General features: G+C 34.1%; 1 protein-coding gene across 1 annotated transcript in view; it reads right to left on the reverse strand.

The window, feature by feature from the left end:
- Positions 1-116: 116 nt before the first annotated feature.
- LOC130219957 (trafficking protein particle complex subunit 9-like) overlaps positions 117-20,000 on the reverse strand; it is a gene marked incomplete at its 5' end in the record, with an annotated part of 21,784 nt that continues 1,900 nt past the window's right edge. Inside the window, 4 exons of the mRNA XM_056452455.1 lie at positions 117-157; positions 1,928-2,079; positions 12,021-12,153; positions 12,813-12,939. Of these exons, the coding sequence (XP_056308430.1) occupies positions 117-157; positions 1,928-2,079; positions 12,021-12,153; positions 12,813-12,939 (453 nt within the window). The remainder of the gene's footprint in view (positions 158-1,927; positions 2,080-12,020; positions 12,154-12,812; positions 12,940-20,000) is intronic.

A 20,000-nucleotide genomic window follows, 5' to 3' on the forward strand; every position in this document is an offset into this window, starting at 1 on the left:
CTTTTTGGACAAAGACAAAAACTAAAGGACACTAAACGAAATGACAACAACTAAACTAAATGTCGACCTTCAACGCTATGGTGCACAGATAGCCGGCAGCTAGCTCTCTGCAACTCTCATATGGTCATCCACTGAAGCTGCTCCACCCGGTCAGTACCTGGAAGGGAGACCACATGGGAAAGCTAGGTTGCTGCTGGAAGTGGTGTCAGTGAGAGCAGCAAGGGGCTGTGTGGGTCCTAACGCCCCAGTATATTGCTAGGCACTCTATACTGCTCAGTGAGCACCATCTTTCGGATGAGACACTAAACCGAGGTCCTGACTCTCTACGGTCATTAAAAATCCCAGGATGTCCTTCGAAAAAGAGTCTGGGTTTAGCCCCGGCATCCTGGCCAAATTTGCCATCTGTCCTCCTAACCATCCTCATTTCATAAATGGCTTCAGCACTCTGTCTCCTCTTCACCAATCAGCTGGTGTGTGGTGTGCGTTCTGGGACAATATGGCTGACCGACGCGTCATCCAGGTGGATGCTGCACACTGGTGGTGAATGAGGAGATTTCCCCCAATGTGTAAAGCGATTTGAATGTCCAGAAAAGCGCTATATAAATCTAAGGAATTAATAATAATTATTCTTATTATTTAATCTTGGTCTCATTTTAAAGACAGAAGTCAGATTGTAGCTGAAGTGATTTTTTTCAAAAAGTTAATTAAAACAAATATAATGTGACTTTATGCTTATGAAAATAATAAAACAATAAATGCATACTTTAATATATTACATAAATCAAAGCTAAATATCTGAACTAAATTATATTACGAATTTGAAGTTGATCTCTCAAAAAATTAGCTTTCAGTAAGATTTTTTTTGGCCACAGTAACAAACATGACCATTCCAGTTTACACTGGTGAACATACAAGGAAGCCCCCTATGTTTTAAGGAATGTAAACCATATTGTTTCATACTTTTTATACAAATTAAAATTAGCCTATAAAAAACATCTAAAACCAATAAAAAACAAGCTAACATGTGGATTGCTGTAGCAAAGTAATGCTTTACGATGAGTATCCTTGTGGGGACACTCGAATCCCTGTCAGAACTGTTGCTCAGTAATATCCATCAAGTACCCAGTATAGCAAAGTCTACTAAAGGAGGTGAAGCCTTCTCATGTATGGCTACTAAACTCTGGAATAGCCTTTCTGATAATGTCCAAGGCTCAGACACACTCTCTTAGTTGAAAACAAGATTAAAGAGCTACCTTTTTAGTAAAGCTTACACACAATGCATCACATAACTATAGGTGAGTGTGTTCCATGCAGGTGAATAATTCTTTACAACTCTGATGAGTGTCCTTGTTGCAAGTGAATACAGTTCCTCAGTAATATATATGAAGTACCCAGAATATCCATCAAAATGCACCAGATATGGAAACTATACATTGGGCTTTCTAATGATATGTAGTTTGTCATGATTTCTTTATGGTTAGACTACAATATTATAGTTTAAAATGTAACTGTAAATGGTTCAATAGGTTGTAAAGTGACAGTAAATGTGCTTTAATCGATTACTCTTCCTACAAAACAAACAAAGCAGTGGTAAAATATGTCTTAAGAAATCTTAGACCTTTCAACGATATAAAGTTTGACATGATTAGATTAGGATTTAATTGTAAAACAGTGATGTAAACTTAAGCATCCCGTAGCAGGGTGGTGACATTTGTTTTCTCAAAGCTTCAAAAGAAACCTAAAGGACTTCTAAAGGACTAGATTTCTAAAGTTTGGATGTGGAGCTGTGTGTGAAGTTACAAACAAAGCCAGCCGAAAATAATGTCGTGTGGACCCAAATTTACACCGCAATGACACCTTGATGATGTCCAATTGAACTTGTGGACGCAGTGAGTATAAACCAGCCTAGACTTTGTGTAGTGTGTACCTTTAGTGCTGAGAGTTTTGGACGTCAGCTCCAGCGTGTTCAGCGTCTCTGAGCCGATGTTCTCCAGAGTGATGGTCAACTGTTGAGTCTCGCCATTAAACAGCTGCAGGGACACACTGGTAGACAGGTCTTCAGTGGACAGATGAGCTGACCTAGACCATGATGAAAGATGCAAGCAAAGAAATCATTGCATGAACGTTAAAGCTGTATATTACTGATTTGACAGCAGATGGTATTTAACTTATTTTATGCATCCCATCATATATTTTTAAAGCCATGGTGAGATTCTAAAGGCATAAATACTCTAGGTTAACACAAATCTAAGGGAATTTTACAACATAGAGGATTAAGTACTTTTGATTGCTTTGAATAATATCATCAAGAAGTTCAGAGTGAACCTGTGGAGAAAACTGTATGCTAAATGTACAAATAAATGTAAAACGGCAGGTATTATGATAGTAATTAGAATCTATTATTCATTTGCATAATTATTACATTGAAACTGCATTATGAAAACGCATTTACATCTCAAATGTTCCAGAGATAGAAAGACAGACAGATGGATAGATGAAAAGAACAGTGGGCATGGAGGAGTGGGTGGATGGACAAGTGGATGAGTGGATGGATGGACGGACGGATGGATGGATGGATGGATGGATGCGACAGTGATGGATGGATGGATGGATGGATGGATGGATGGATGGGTGGATAGATACTACAATGGATGGATGGATGGTTTGATTGATAGTTGGATGGATGTATGAATGAATGTATGAATGGATGGATGGATTGACACTATACAGTGGATGGATGGAAGGATGGTTTGATGATTGGTTGGGTGGGTGGATGGATGGATGCGACAGTAAATGGATGGATAGATGGATGGATGGGACAGTGAATGGATGGGACAGTGAATGGATGGATGGTTTGATTGATGGTTGGTTGGATAGATGGATGGATGGATGGATGAACAGATGGTTGGTTTAATTGATGGTTGGTTGGTTGGTTGGTTGGTTGGATGTTAGGATGGATGGATGTTTGAATGGATGGATGAATGAATAGACACTACAGTGGATGGATGGTTGGATGGATGGACAAACAGATGGCTGGTTAGATTGATGGTTGGTTGGATGGATGGATGGATGGATGGATACTACAGTGGATAGATGGATGGATGGATGTTGGACACTATACAGTGGATGGATGGATGGATGGATGGATGGATGGATGGATGGATGGATGGACGAATGGCAGGTTAGATTGATGGTGGGTGGATGGATGGATGGATGGATGGATGGATGGATGCGACAGTGAATGGATGGATGGATGGATGAGACAGTGAATGGATGGATGGTTTGATTGATGGTTGGTTGGATGGATGGATGGATGGATGGATGGATGGATGGATGGATGGATGGATGGATGGATGGATGGATGGATGAATGGATGGTTGGTTTAATTGATGGTTGGTTGGTTAGTTGGATGTTTGGATGGACGGATGTTTGAGTGGATGGATGAATGAATAGACACTACAGTGGATAGATGGATGGTTAGATTGATGGTTGGTTGGACAGTGGATGGATGGATGGATGTTGGACACTATACAGTGGATGGATGGATGGATGGATGGATGGATGGATGGATGGATGGACGAATGGCAGGTTAGATTGATGGTTGGTTGGTTGGTTGGTTGGTTGGTTGGTTGGTTGGTTGGTTGGTTGGATGGATGGATGGATGGATGAATGGATGGTTGGATGAACACGATACAGTGGATGGATGGATGGACATTATACAGTGGAAAGATGGATGGTTGGATGGATGGATGGATGGATGGATGGATGGATAGAGAGACAAAATCAGACAAAAACTATACACTAGATGACTCTGAATGACAGATAGATGGCTAGACATAGACCAATCTTCTCTAATAAGGACCGGCAGACAGAGAGATAAACAGATGAATACACAGGGAAAGACAGACAGGTGGACAGACATGAGGATGGGCAGGTACAAAACAAAAAAGAATAAGAGACCAATACAATGACAGACAAAGCTAGTTGAAGACAGACATGATGTCAATTAGCAACATATTCTCATAAATAAAAACAATTATAGGTTTCCTCTTTAGCTGAAAGTCCCATCGAATGCATCTGCGTGTTGCTGCAGCTAATGCTCACCCCAGAGGACTATGGTGAAGGCCAGCCGACGGCCATATCAATAAGGTCAATGGCTCTTTTAATTGAAAGGTGGACCCTTCTTTTCTACAGCTGCCTTTCAATTAAAAGAGTCAATTGCTTTATTAGGGCTTCGCTTCAGTGATTTCTCATGCGGTTTGCCTGCTTATATCACCTCTGATTTAGTAATGCCATGCACACACCTAGCTAAACCAAACAAAGAGCAGATCTTCAGGATGTGTTTGTTGCACAAATTCAGGTTCAACATTACAAAAGACTTTTTTAATGAAGGAAGGGAAAAGCTGAGGCTTAAAGGGATAGTTCAGCTGAGGTTTAAAGAGATAGTTCACCAAAAAAATCTTTCTTTCTTCTTAAACACAAAGGAAGATATTTTAAAGTAAGCTATAAACCTGTAACCATTGACTTTTAGAAGGATTTCAGCTTTCTTCAAAATATCTTCGAGTTCAACAGAAGAAAGAAACTCTATAAAGGTTTGGAATGACTTGAGGAAGGGTAAATAATTAGTATGTTTTAATTTTGGGGTGAACTATCATTTAAGAAAAACTTTAAACACAAACATTCCATACGCTTCTTCAAACTACCTGTTTAAATGAGCTGAAACTACACAATTCTTGTAATTTCTTCACCCAGTTTATTTGTTTTAGGTTCAGTCCACTTAAATTTGTAAACCATTAAGTTAAATTAAGCGTTTTGTTTTGAAACAAGTTTGTTGCTTTGCTCAGTAAGCAATAACTGTCCTAACATTAGTTCTGAGATCAGTCTCAATCAATTGTACATGTAACTCATGAAATATGCTTAAAACAGCTCTTTTAGTTCATTTAGGATAACTTCAAATAAAACTAAGAGACTTTGGAATCTACAACACATAATGAGCATACATGATATTACCAGATCTTTGAGTTTAAGATAAATAAAATACGAATTTAAACTTTTATTTGATAAAATCATGTTGGAATTTTGTGACGCACTAAATTTTTTACAAAAGAAAGCTTAAAAAAATGTGGGCCATCAGATTGAGATCTTAAAGTTTTTTCTATATTTTATAAATCATCCATTCACAACAAAACAGAATACATTTCAGAGTCACATGAACAGACCAAAATATATGAAAGAAGGCAACTAGCCCTTTAATTAAATGACATAACTTTTAAGTTAATGACATGCCAAAAATGGAATAATATGAATCATTTGTTCTTTTAAAAATACGTTTATGAGTGTGTATGGGTGTTTCCCGGTTATGGGTTGCAGCTGGAAGGGCTGCGTCAAACAAATGCTGAATAAGTTGGTGGTTCATTCTGCCTAAGGGATTAAGCCGAAAAGAAAATGAATGAATGAATGAATGAATGAACGAATAACACCTTTTTAAATGTATTTTATTTCTCTTCTACTACAACTTTTATGCAAATCTACATAAATCTTACTTCCTCCAGAGCGAGTTTCGTTTCATTCTGAATATCATTTCAAACAGACTAATTTATGTTTGAAAAGTAATATTTTGGAATGTCCTTGAGAATGAATGTTTACGGCGGCCTCCGCCAGGCTAAATCTGATTAAAATGACTGACAATCTTGTCAAATGGAGTGTAATGTGTGTGTACAGAGGCCTGTAAGGAATTATTGTAATTAGCTCTGGATGCTTTGGGATCTTCTATTGTCTTTGGGCTGCCAAAATCTCTCAAACAAACCATATTAAAGAACAAAAAATGGTGAAAATATGCAAAATGATTCTCGTATTAAATTTCTGCCAGACTGGGAGACGACAACATGAATTTGTTTTGAAATGTTGCTGAGTCCAGACAAAAAGATCATAATGGGAGGAGACAATTCAAAAATGGATGAGAGGTTGTAACTGTAGCTCTGCTTATGAAACTAAAATATTGTCTTGTAATACTTGTAATAACAATTGGTTGATTTATATGATTTATATGATTTAAAGTGACATTTAAAGGCTTAACTAGGTTAATTAGGTTAACTAGGCAGGTTAGGGTAATTAGGCAATGATGGTTTGTTCTGTAGACAGTCAAAAAAAATTTGCTTAAGGGGGCTAATAATTTTGACCTTAAAATGGATTTGAAAAAATTAAAAACTGCTTTAATTTGAGCCGAAATAAAACAAATAAGACTTTCTGTATAAGAAAAAATATTATCAGACATACTGTGAAAATTTCCTTGCTCTGTTAAACATCATTTGGGAAATATTTAAAAAAGAAAAAAATTTAAAGGGGGGCTAATAATTCTGACTTCAACTGTATATATACATACAAACTGCTGTGGTCATTTTTTATTAATTACATAATAATATTTAAAATACTATATAAATGTTTGATTAGCAACAGAACAAACCCCTGTTGTCCAATGACTTGGCTAATTAAACTAATTAACCTAGTTTAACCTAGACTCACTGGTAGGGCCAGACGGAATCTGCGGACGTTTTTTGCTATTTCTGTGGAGCATTTTGTTAAAAATCAGTGGATTTCTGTGGAATTATTTTGGGAGTATAATAACTAAAACCTTAATATGTGAAATAAAAAAGAATATCTTTTAACTTTTATTTAATGTTTAAAATGCAAATCCAATTAGATTCACTTTATTTGGTAAACAAAGCAAGTCTCTCATATAATATCTCTACGAAAAGACAGAAAATATTACTGTACAAACTACATTGTACATAAATCAGATGAACATTTTCATATTAGTCAATAATATTACTGTAATTAATTTAAAAACTGAATAAATATAGATTTACACATATTTACTCAAGTAAATAAACAGAATTAATGATGGGCAAAAAATCTGCGGAATTCTGCGCACGCAGATTCCGTGTGGGCCTACTCACCGGTACACCTGTCCAACTACTCGTTAACGCAAATTTCTAATCAGCCAATCATATGGCAGCAACTCAATGCATTAAGGCATGTAGACGAGGTCAACACGATCTGCTGCAGTTCAAACAGAGCATCAGAATAGGAAAGAAAGGTAATTTAAGTGACTTTGAACGTGGCATGGTGGTTGGTGCCAGACGGGCTGGTCTGAGTATTTCAGAAACTGCTGATCTACTGGGATTTTCACGCACAACCATCTCTAGGGTTTACAGATTTGTGGACGCAAATGCCTTGTTGATGCCAGAGGTCAGAGGTGAATGGCCACACTGGTTCAAGCTAACAGAAAGGCAACAGTCTATCCTGCCTTGTATCAACGGTTCAGGCTGCTGGTGCTGGTGTAATGGTGTGGGGGATATTTTTTTGACACACTTCAGGTCCTTTACTACCAACTGAGCATCGTGTCAACACCACAGCCTACCTGAGTATTGCTATCATGTCAAAAAGCGTGAATCACCTCAGACTGGCTTCTTGAACATGACAATGAGTTCACTGTACTCAAATGGCCTCCACAGTCACCAGATCTCAATCCAATAGAGCACCTTTGGGATGTGGTGGAACAGAAGATTCGCATCATGGATGCGCAGCCGACAAATCTGCAGCAACTGCGTGATGCTATCATGTCAATATGGAGCAAAATCTCTGAGGAATATCTCTAGTACCTTGTTGAATCTATGCCATGAAGGATTAGGGCAGTTCTGAAGGCAAAAGGGGGTTCAGCCCCGTTACTAGTAAGGTGTACCTAATACCCAATGTAATGTAATGTAATGTAATGTGTGTATTTATATAGCGCATTTATTGTGTATGGACATACACCCAAAGCGCTTCCCAATCCTGAGGGGGGAGGGTCTCTCCACACCACCACCAGTGTGCAGCATCCACTTGGGTGATGCGACGGCAGCCACAAGACAACGGCGCCAATGCGCTCACCACACACCAGCTATAGGTGGAGTGAAGAGACAGTGATACAGCCAATTCAGTGGATGGGGATGATTGGTAGGCCATGATGGAGGAAATTTGACCAGGACACCGGGGTTATACCCCAACTCTTTACAAGAAGTGCCATGGGATTTTTAAAGACCACAGTGAGTCAGGACCTTGGTTTAACGTAATTTTTTTTGTCATATATTTTCTCACACATCAATATTCACCTAGTTTCTATTGTATTATGAGTAATACATTTAAAAAATGTTAAAGATTTTTTATTTTTTACTTTGTCTTAATATATATTATCTTAGTATATCATTTATTCATTTTCTTTTCGGCTTAGTCCCTTTATCAATCAGAGGTCGCCACAGCGGAATGAACTGCCAACTTATCCAGCACATTTTTACGCAGCGGATGCCCTTCCAGCCGCAACCCATCACTGGGAAACATCCACACACACTCATTCACACACATACACTACGGACAATTTAGCCTTCCCAATTCACCTGTACTGCATGTTTTTGGACTGTGGGAGAAACCGGAGCACCCGGAGGAAACCCACGCGAACGCATGGAGCACATACAAACTCCACACAGAAACACCAACTGACCCAGCCGAGGCTCGAACCAGTGACCTTTTTGCTGCGAGGCGACAGCACTACCTACTGCGCCACTGCGTCGCCCATCTTCGTATATATTTTAATTAATATATATACTTATGATGTTTATTGTGAGCCTTACTCCAAGAGCTGCTAACCAAATTTTCATTGTGTTCTTGATTCTCTTGATTGAGTACCACCTTTCAAAAGCAACATAATATATTTAGTGTTTCACAGTAGACAAAATGAGTTACATCTACAATGATCTTCAAAATCTAAAAGTTTTCACCCCTCTTGGCTGTCAATGCATCATGCATGATTCAAAGTTTACAGTGAAACTTTTGCTAGCTGGTAGGCTGATAATAATAATAATAAAAAAACTCTGCAATCCTGACTCCCAAACCTGCCAACAGCAGCCCTATAAAATCGCAACTTTTATTTTATTTTGGTGTGCAGTGTGCATCAGGCAGTCCGTGGGCTTTCTGTGAGCAATCGGCCATGATGTCTGAGACCCAGAATAACCACCTGAACACTTCCTCTGATTCCTGACAGCTCTGAGCAAACTCACATCTCTATAAAACTGGCCAGACTACCGCAGCTACAACATTAGTAGGCTACAATTACACAACCTTAAAGGAACGCTACACTTGTTTTGGAAATAGGATCATTGTACAAGTCACCTAGAGTTGAGTTTTATCATTTTTCAATCCATTCAGTTGATCTCTGGGTCAGGTGGGAGCACTTTTAGCTTAGCTTAGCATACATCATTGAATCGGATTAGACCATTAGCATCTCGTTCTAAAATGACCAGTTTTGATCATTTTTCTATTTAAAGCTGGACACTTCTGTAGTTAAATCATCTACTAAGACCGACGGACAATAAAAAGTTGCTATTTTTTAGGCCATCTCAGAACTATACTATAATTCAAACGATCATTTCGCCTGCTCCAGCCATGGTACTGCTGCAAGTTTCTTGATTATTAGGCCAGAATGATAGTATAGTTCCTAGCCATATCAACCTAGAAAATATAAACTTATCATTTTCATTGTACACGTTTAATGTGCGAATTATACTTTGACCATAGGGGGTCTGCTTTTTTCAGTAGTTTGTGTATACATGCCTCGTTGAGCCAAATTCAGATATTTAATCTAATTTCTAATTTATTAATTCAACTTGTTCATGTCTTCAGTGTTTTAGGGATCATCTTTGGCTTCTGATTTATACTGTATCCTGTGATGGGCAATTTCAACAGACATGCAATTATAAAAGATGACATATTTTTGTCATGAATCTGCAAATTAGGCCAAAATGTAACACGTTTGCATGCATGCAGCGATGAATGGATGATTATGAAAGATTGCGTTCATTGTACGACTTACATGCGCAAGTAGGCATCAATATACATGTAAATACACACTATGAGTCTAATTTGACTTTATTTTTAAGCTATTTAAAGATACAAGCATCTATTTTACAAAAAAAAATACATATTTTGAACACACAGTCTATCAGTTAACAGGCACGATCATAAATTGATAATTGTATAAACTATTATTGGGTGAGGTGGGCACGAAATTTATATTAAAGAGCCCCTATTAAGAGTTTTTGAGAATGACCTTTCATGTAGTGTGTAACACAGCTCTAAGTGAAGTTAAATATCCAGCTATGGCTTTAATCTGAAAGTGTTTCAATTGAATCATCTTGATAGAGTCTTTAGCTGTGTCAGCGTGACGTGGATACAGAACTTAAGCCCCGCCCATTTGTTGCACGCACAACCCAGGAAAATAAAAAACCCTGACCCTGCCCACAAACACAGTAGCAAAGAAGAAGACAAACACTGTAGCAGACACCGGTTTAATCATGTCGCAAGGACGCTGTGCTCTGAAGTGAGAGGGAAAGTTAGTGTTACTTTCTCTACCGAAGGATGATGCTGTGAAGAGTCAGTGGTTGAGGCTTATTTTGGCTAAAATACCTTAGCATTATAGCCCCAGCCTTGCTCTGTGTTCCCATCATTTTTCTGACGAGTGCTTCAGCAATCTACACGTTTACAACAGGGATTACGAGGTTTGGGGTGAGGTATCTGAGTAACACTGTTGCAAACTGGGTACTGTGTACTGTGGTGTTAGTAAGTACTATGAAGCATGTTTCGGGCTGCCGCTGCGATCGGATCCTTCACCAATGTTGGCGACCCGGGGGTTTCACAGACCGTACGAAAATGCTAAGAACCGGGGGGTGGGGGGATGGTTGAAATGACAGGAGTTTTCCGGGAGAAATAACAAAACGGGAGGGTGTCGGTAGATGGGTCGGAAATACGGGAGACTCCCGGGAAAAACGGGAGTGTTGGCAGGTATGCTCACACATGTACTCTGAACTCTGACTACTTCAATATTGTTGATAAGCCGTGGTGGGCATTTCTTTCTGTCTCGCGCTGAACGCTGTCGACCAATCGCAACTGTCATCGCTCCAATCAGTACAGATTAGCATCGCGCTAAGAAGGGGTTTGGGAGCAAATGAAGCGCTGAACGAATCATATAGGAGTCGATGAGATAATTAGATACAAATAAATGCACATTATAAGACAATGAAAGTGTTTTTTGACCTTGCATGCATATCAGCCTGTTGTTGGAGACTCCTAAAACCAAAATATGACCCTTTTTAATGCATAATAGGGGCTCTTTAACTTACTATTGGTATTACTGTATTATGTTGGCTTGAGAAATTTAATTAAAACATTTAAACCTTTTACGATTATTATTCCATCTTCTAAGATAAACTCCATCTCCTCCAAGGGCTTTAATGCTACAAGCCCCAAATTTGGCCAAAAGCTGGGTTATGCATTGTAGTTTGTTGCTATATCTTTTCAGACGTATCAGACCCACATTTTTACTACGATTAAGCATTTAATTTTCAATAAAATATGGCAAGCCATTTTTACATAAAGTCCATTTTTCAGGGGATCATCAATATTTAGGAGGGTGTAACTCGCACACTGGTTGTAACTACAAAGGAGTAGCACAATTATTGAAACTAGTTGGTCATTTTTGAGCAAGGTGCTAATGGTCTAATCTGATTTAATGAATTATGCTAAGCTAAGCTAAAACTGCTCCCACCAGACCCGGAGATCGACTGAATGGATTAAAAAACTGCTTGGATAAGCTTTAAAATGATGAGTGTTGCCATTATAAAGGGCGCCATAGTGGCTCTGTGGTTAGCACTGTCACCTCACAGCAAGAAGGTTTCTGGTTCGAGTCCCAGCTGGGTCAGTTGGCATTTCTCTGTGGAGTTTGCATGCTCTGTCTCATTGGCAGTAGTGTATGTGTGTGAATGAGTGTATATGGATGTTTCCCAGTACTGGGTTGCAGCTAGAAGGGCATCTTCTGTGTAAAAAATGCTGGATAAGTTCATTCCGCTGTGACGACTCCTGATGAATAAAGCGACTAAGCCGAAGGAAAATAAATGAATGAATGCTATTATAAAGAAGAAATAGATGTGAACCTGGGTAAAGACGTGCTGAGCTGCAGTCGAGGCAGGGACGGGACCACCTCCACCATACACCCGCTGCTCTTCACCCCCATCAGACCCTCCAGAAGACAGTCACTGCTCACCCCGAACACAGACGTGTGATACCCTGCAAAACCAACAACATCACATCACACTAATGATCTGAAGGCAATTAGAGCTCATTAAAGTCCTCTGAAACGCGCTTGATTTGTAGACGCTCCGAACGGCTGGAACGGCCATAAAGCAGGGATCAACGAGTTTATCCTGTTTTAATGAGAGGATATTTAGCTGGTTTATTCGAGCAGAGAAACGCTAGACTTTGATTTCAGGCATTATTACAGCGTTACGGTCCAGCATAAATGTTCAGTAGACACTAATTTCTCATTTTATTTTTGCTGTCGCTGGTCCGCTTGCTTTTGAAGCGCACTGGAAAAGAATACTGATGAAATCTGAATCAACCCTATTTACTTTCTATGCAATATTAATACACCAATTACATAATGCTCTCCATATTCACCCGATAATATTTGCTGCACATTTTACTACAGCAACAAAATAGGTGATAAAAAGTACAAGCAAAGAAATTCCTGACTGACAAAAAAACTGTGCTACAGTATTACCTGTGGAAAATAAAAGTAATAGTGAAGATTTACTGTTAGCTTACTCTAACTTTACTCTAAATTGTTAACTTTTTGTGTTACTTTACTAAATGTAATTACTTAGACAAGTCTGAACTAATTATTTAGTTATAGAAACATTAACATAATGGGAGGGTTTGAATCTGACCGTTGACTGTGATGTTGCCTGCAGTGCGAGGAACTCCAACCAGAGTAACCGGATAAAGACCAGACTCCGCTGGTAAAGATAGAGCGGCAGGAAGAGACTCGAAATCCACACCGGACGTCAACAGACCCTGAGGAACAAAAAAAAATTAAAATCGAGACAAAACCATTACGCATATTGGAGTGGGGGGATTGCATCTAGAAATAGATAATAAAACAAGATTAATTTAATAATAAATCTAGACTAAACGAATCATAAATAAATAAATCAAGACTAACCAAAATTCAATCTAGACAAAACAGTAACAAATCTGGTGGTTAAACTTTTTAAACTCTTTAAATAAGATTAAACAAAACATAATGAAGATAATAACGATTGAATGATAAATCTTATTAACATATTTTAATAATAAATATAGAGATAGTTTAATAAATAAGTTTAAATAAATAAAAAAACATTTAAAAAAACTAAATATAAACAACAAGTTTAACAATAGCTTGTTTAAAATTGTGATAAAACTGATTAGAATCTAAATGTATCTAAAACCCTAAAATCTAATCAAAACAAACGATTTAATAATACATCTTATAAGCACATTTTCATAATAAACTTAGATAAAACTATTTATTAAATCAATACGTTAAAACAAGTTTTAAAAAATCATACAAACAAAAACTAAACTTGAATAAGGCAAAACAATTACAAAACAAATCTAGACTATTCAAAAATAAACCTATAGACAAAACAAGCTTTAATATATAACTATATTATATCTATAATAATAACTCCAGATGACCTATTTAATAAAATCTTGATAAAACTATTTAACATTAACACAATGATAAATCAGTTTAGATGTATGTATATGAAACACTAAAATCTGTTTAAAACAAAGTATTACCAATAAATCATATAAACACAGTTTAATAATAAACCTATATACAGTAAACCTAAAACAGATATAAACAAATAAGTTTAAATAAATCCAACAAAAATAAACAAATATATAAACATGAATAAAAAATCTAATAGTCAAAACTATTAAAAAATTTATCTAGGCTAAACATAATATAATAAAGAGAAAGAAAGAAAATCTAGACTATTTCAAAATAAACCTAGACAAAACAAACAATAAATAATAATAAATCTAGACAAACCTATGTAATAATAAATCTTGATAAAAATATTTGACATTTAAAAAATGATAAAAAGAGTTTAGATATACGTATACAAAACACTAAAATCGGTTTAAAACAAAGGGCCCTATCATACACCAGGCGCAATAAGGAGCAAGACCTGTTTGGTGTGATGTGTTGCTATTTTCAGACCAGCGCAACTGTAATTTTCATGTTTTGCGCCACGTTGCTTAAATGGCAAATCCATTTGCGCCACTTTGTGGACTCATAGGTATGCTAGTCTATAAAGCAGGTGTGTTAAGGCACATTGTTGGCGTGTTGCTGTTTTGAGAAACTGAAATAGACCGCGCCATTAAAGCATTCAGTTTTTCCACTAACATAGTCCGCCATGTGAATAGCAAATGTGCCATGGTGTGACACACCTGACTCTAATAGGGAATAAGAGATGAGGCTCTGATTGGTTTAATACACGTTAGGCTTAAAGCATACCCATAACTCATTAAGAGAATAAGCACAACCCTGTTATACCATGCGCCTGGGCGTAACCTAAAAATAGCAAAAGTCGATTGGGACACGTCTTTAATGCTTTTGCACCATGCGCTTTAGACTTTGCGCCTGGATCGTTAAAATAGAGCCCAAAGTATTTCATAAAAAAACATATGAACACATTTTAATAATAAATTATAAATTAATTAATAATAAATCCAACAAAAAATAAACTAAATTTGAATAATAAATCAAAGAAAAACAAATAAAAAAAATGTATCTAGACTAAACATAATATAATAAAGAAAAATCTATATAATAATATAACTTAATAATAAATATATAATAATAAATCTAAACAAACCTATTTAATAATAAATAAAATTGTTAAATCTTGTTATATGTATATAAAACACTAAAATCTACAATAAAACACTAAAGTCTCAACAAGTTTTGATAATAAACATTCATAAAACAATTGGACAAGTTTTAATAAATCCAAAAACATGTAAATAAAACATTTATTTATAAAAACGCAAACTAATGAAAGAATGAATGTATCATAATAATGTGTGGCAAACCCTGTATTATATTTTAGCTTTGCCTTTAGTGTTTCGAAATCTCTCTTGACTTGTTTTTTCATTAAAAGGTAGAAATGCAATTAAAACAGCAGATTAACTGCAAAACAAATGCAGCCATAGAGAGCTTTTCAAGGACAGAATCAGAACGTCACACGTGTGGATGCTATTAAAAGATAAAAACACGCGATTAAAGTAAAAATAAATAAATAAATAACATTCCATGTCCTCAGAGGAAAAAAAAGGTAACGATTAACATAAATAGCATGTGACATGTGCACTAAGTAGCACTTTAAATCCTGCTGTTTGGCAGAAAATACGTACAGTAGCATTACCAGATAAACTTAATAGCAAAACTCAATAAGACGAATATATAACATAAGACTCAAATATAGCACCTTTTTTTCCAATTTCATTTTCCTAATTTAATGTTTTGAACCTGATACTTAGGAGCAACCCAGTGGCTCAGTGGTTAGTACAATCGCCTCACAGCAAGAAGGTTCAAGTCCTGGCTGGGTCAGTTGGCATTTCTGTGTGGAGTTCGCATGTTCTGCCCGTGTTGGTGTGGGTTTCCTCCGGGTGCTCCGGTTTCCCCCACAGTCCAAAAACATGCGCTTTAGATGAATTGAATAAACTAAAATCGGCCGTAGTGTATGTGTGTGAATGAGTGTGTATGGGTGTTTCCCAGTACTGGCTTGCGGCTGGAAGGGCATCCGCTGTGTAAATTATTAAATGAACTTTAAATGACTAAGGGAAATAAATGCATAAAGTGAAGGGATAAATATCTAAATAAATAAGAAATAAAAGTAAATAAAAAGTAAAATAAAAATCTGAATAAGAAATAAAAGGAAATAAAAATAAAAATAAAAATCTAAATAAATAAGAAATAAAATCAAATAAAACGTAAAATAAAAATCTGAATAAATAAGAAATAAAATAAAATAAAACGTAAAATAAAAATCTAAATAAATAAGAAATAAATTGAAATAAAAAGTAAAATAAAAATCTGAATAAGAAATAAAATGAAATAAAAAGTAAAATAAAAATCTGAATAAATAAGATATAAAATGAAATAAAAGTAAAATAAAAATATGAATAAATAAGAAATAAAATTAAACAAAAATAAAAATCTAAATAAATAAAAAGTACAATAAATAAAAAGGAAAAAAATCTAAGTAAATAAGAGGAAATCAAATAAAAGGTAAAAAAAGATAAATTAAATTTTAACAAAACTAATCTGAAATGTTTGTTCTGAGAACTAAAATAAAATAAAATAAGGTAAAGATAATTAAATAATTATATTTTACTTCTTTGATTAAAGGATTAAAAAAATACTAACAAAATAAACAAAATCAATACATAATAAAAAGTGACATTGAATAAATCAGGGGTCACCAATCTCGGTCCTGGAGGGCCGGTGTCCCTGCAGAGTTTAGCTCCAACTTGCCTTAACACACCAGCCTGGATGTTTCAAGTATCCCTAGTAAGACCCTGATTAGCTTGTTCAGGTGTGTTTGATTAGAGTTGGAGCTAAAATCTGTAGGGCACCGGCCCTCCAGGAACAAGTTTGGTGACCACTGGAATAAACAATGGAATAAATAAATAGTTAAAACAAAAGTTAAACAAAATAAAAAATACAATACAATAAAAAATGAAATGAATAAATAAAAATAATTCTGAATATGATAAAATAAATGAAAATAAAATCTGAAATATCTGTTCTGAGGAATAAAAGTAAACAAAAGTTAAATAATTTTATTAGGATCAATAATTAAAGTAAAATATTACATTGAAAGACTGAATGAAATAAATACGTAAAATTAATCGATTAAATAAAAATTAAACATAAATTTAAACATAAATGTAAAATAATTTAAAATACAATTGTTTTTATAAGGAAATTTAAATAAATATACATTAATTTTATTTTAAGCTAAATATGCCAAAATAAACGTGGTAATTCATATCAATTTGGTAATTAGGATAAAAAATTTAATAAAATAAAATATAAAATATAATAAAATAAATAAAAATACAATAAAATTGTAGAAAATATACAATACAAAAAAGTTCCAATTCCTAATGTAATTAACTTTGTGAAGTATGGTGGTAACTATTAGCAAATGTTTTACCCTATTCAACCACAGAGTTTTGCCTTCATCAAAAACAAAATAATTCAACTTAATCTTCAACACAATAATGAGAATAAAACAGCAAAAGCAGAAACCAAAAAACAGATTTGAGAGCAAAACACAGAAAGACCAAAGCTTTGAGGATGTTCAAGTTATTTTGTCTTTTTTTACATCACGTAATCAATCACGGTGATATCCATCTGATCTGGAGGAGATGAAATCATTCCCAGCATGCTCTGCTCATCACCCATGGAGAAAATTGCTCTTGTTCGCAGCGCTACAGAGAAAAGCAGCGGCGGATTGAAACGCAGCCGCTTTACACCTTCAGCGTTATTGGAGAAGTGGAGCTGCTGTCCTCTATTCATCCAGCACACACACATACACAGACGTACCATTCACACGCCACAAAATGTGTTACATGCGCTTTTATCATATTAGAGCCAACGAGACCAGGAAGGAATCAACTATTGGAGGGTTTTTCATTTCTTCTGATATCTGCACCTCTGTGACATGAAACTGAGATTACATTGAGTGACTGAATTAAATAAATACATACAATTAATGCAATGAATATAATACTTGCAAAATAAACTAAATAATAAATAAAAAGTTAAACAAAAAGTTAATTCATAATAAATAAAAATTAAATTTGGAAAAAATAAAATTAAATAAAATGGTTATGGACAAATGGAATTTAATATTAACAAAAATAATAAACAAAAAGTTAATATATACATTAAAATATTAGCTAAATAAACTAAATGTGTAAATAAAACGTTAATTAATTTTTAAAAATAAAAAAAAATAAATAAACAAATAAAAAAAAACAAATATCTGTTCTGAGAAACAAAATTAAACAAATAATTAATCGTAATAAGTAAAATTTATATATTCCATTTAACTTTAATTAGGACAAATTATTAAATTAAAAAATTACATTGAATGATAAAATTCATTCATTCATTCATTTTCTTTTCGGCTTAGTTCCTTTATTAATCCGGGGTCGCCACAGCGAAATGAACCGCCAACGTATCCAGCATATGCTGGATGCCCTTCCAGCTACAACCCATCTCTGAGAAACATCCATACACACTCACCCACACTCATACACTACGGACAATTAGGCCTACCCAATTCACCTGTACCGCATGTCTTTGGACTGTGGGGGAAACCGGAGCACTCGGAGGAAACCCACACGAACACAGGGAGAACATGCAAACTCTTCACAGAAACGCCAACTGACCCAGCCGAGGCTCGAACCGGCGACCTTCTTGCTGTGAGGCGACAGCACTACCTACTGCGCCACTGCGTCGTCTGAATGATAAAATTAATGGACTAAATAAAATTATAGCAAAATAAACTAAATAAAAAAAAATTATTAAATGAAATGAAAAATCTAAATAAAAAGTTAAAACAAGTTAAATGAAATAAAAAGCAATATGAAATACAAAAACAATTAAATAAATAATTTAAATATAATTTAAAAATAAATAAAAAAAATCTGTTCTGAGAAATGAAATTAATCAAAAGGAAAGCAAAAAGTTATTCTGTTTTAATTAGCATAAATTAGTAAATTTTTTTAATTACACTGAATGACTCAATGAAATAAATACATTAAACAAATGGATTAAATAAAATCGTAGCAAGATAAAGTAAATGAATAAGTCAACAGTTGAATAAAAAACAAGTTAAACAAAATAAAAAGTTAAAGTAAACTTAAAGAAATTAATTAAATATAAATGAAAAAATAGTAATAGTAATTTAGTAAAATATCTAAATTAAGTTAAACTTAAACAAAAGTAAAGTAAAATTAAATTATTTAATTTTATTTTCATTAAGATCGATTATTAAATTTAAAAATATACAGTGAATGACTGAATGAAATAAATGCATAAAACTAAATGGACTTAATAAAATTATAGCAAAATAAACTAAATAAAAAAAAAGTTAAATAAATTAAAAGCAATATAAAATATAAATCAAATAAAAAAATGAAAATAAATATGAAATATCTGTTCTGAGAAAGTTAATTAAACAAAAGTTAAGCAAATTTCTTAACAAATTTAATTAATATAAATTATTAAATATTAAATATTTAAAAAATACACAGAATGACTCAATTAAATAATTACATTAAAATAATGGATTAAATAAAAATATTAACAAAATGATCAAATAAAAAGAGAAATTTAAAAATTTTTAAAAATATTTTAAATAAAATAAGGTAAAAAGTTAAATTAAATGAAAAATGAAAAATAAAACTAAATAATTAAACTATAAATACATAAACCTGAGAAATAAAATTAAAGTAAAATTAAAGTATTTAATTTTTTTTAATTAAAATCAATTATTAAATTATTACATTTTATTGATTAATTATTAAATAAACAATTTTTTAAAAATGGTTGAATGAAATAAATGCATAAAATGAATAGATTATTTAAAATATTTAGAAAATAAGAATAAATAATGTTAAATTAAAAAGTTAAATTAAACTCAAAGTAAAAATAATTTAAAACGCAATTAAATTATTGTATTTATAAATTAAATTAAATTAAATTAAATTAAATTAAATTAAATTAAATTAAATTAAATTAAATTAAATTAAATTAAATTAAATTAAATTAAATTAAATTAAATTAAATTAAATTAAATTAAATCTGAGAAAAATGCTTCTGCACTATACTTTTGCACTAAAAATGCTTTTGCACTAAGAAAATAAATCCAGCACTATTCAGACAAAGAAGCCACGGAAAATTTGCTCTTTGTTGGTCTTTTTTTTTTCCTGGTTCCACCTGACAAAAATAAAAGACCCTATTTTGAAAAGCACCGCTTTGTAATTACAGGTACTTCATTAAA

This window comes from Danio aesculapii, unplaced genomic scaffold, assembly GCF_903798145.1.
Source record: "Danio aesculapii unplaced genomic scaffold, fDanAes4.1, whole genome shotgun sequence".
NCBI lineage: Eukaryota > Metazoa > Chordata > Actinopteri > Cypriniformes > Danionidae > Danio > Danio aesculapii.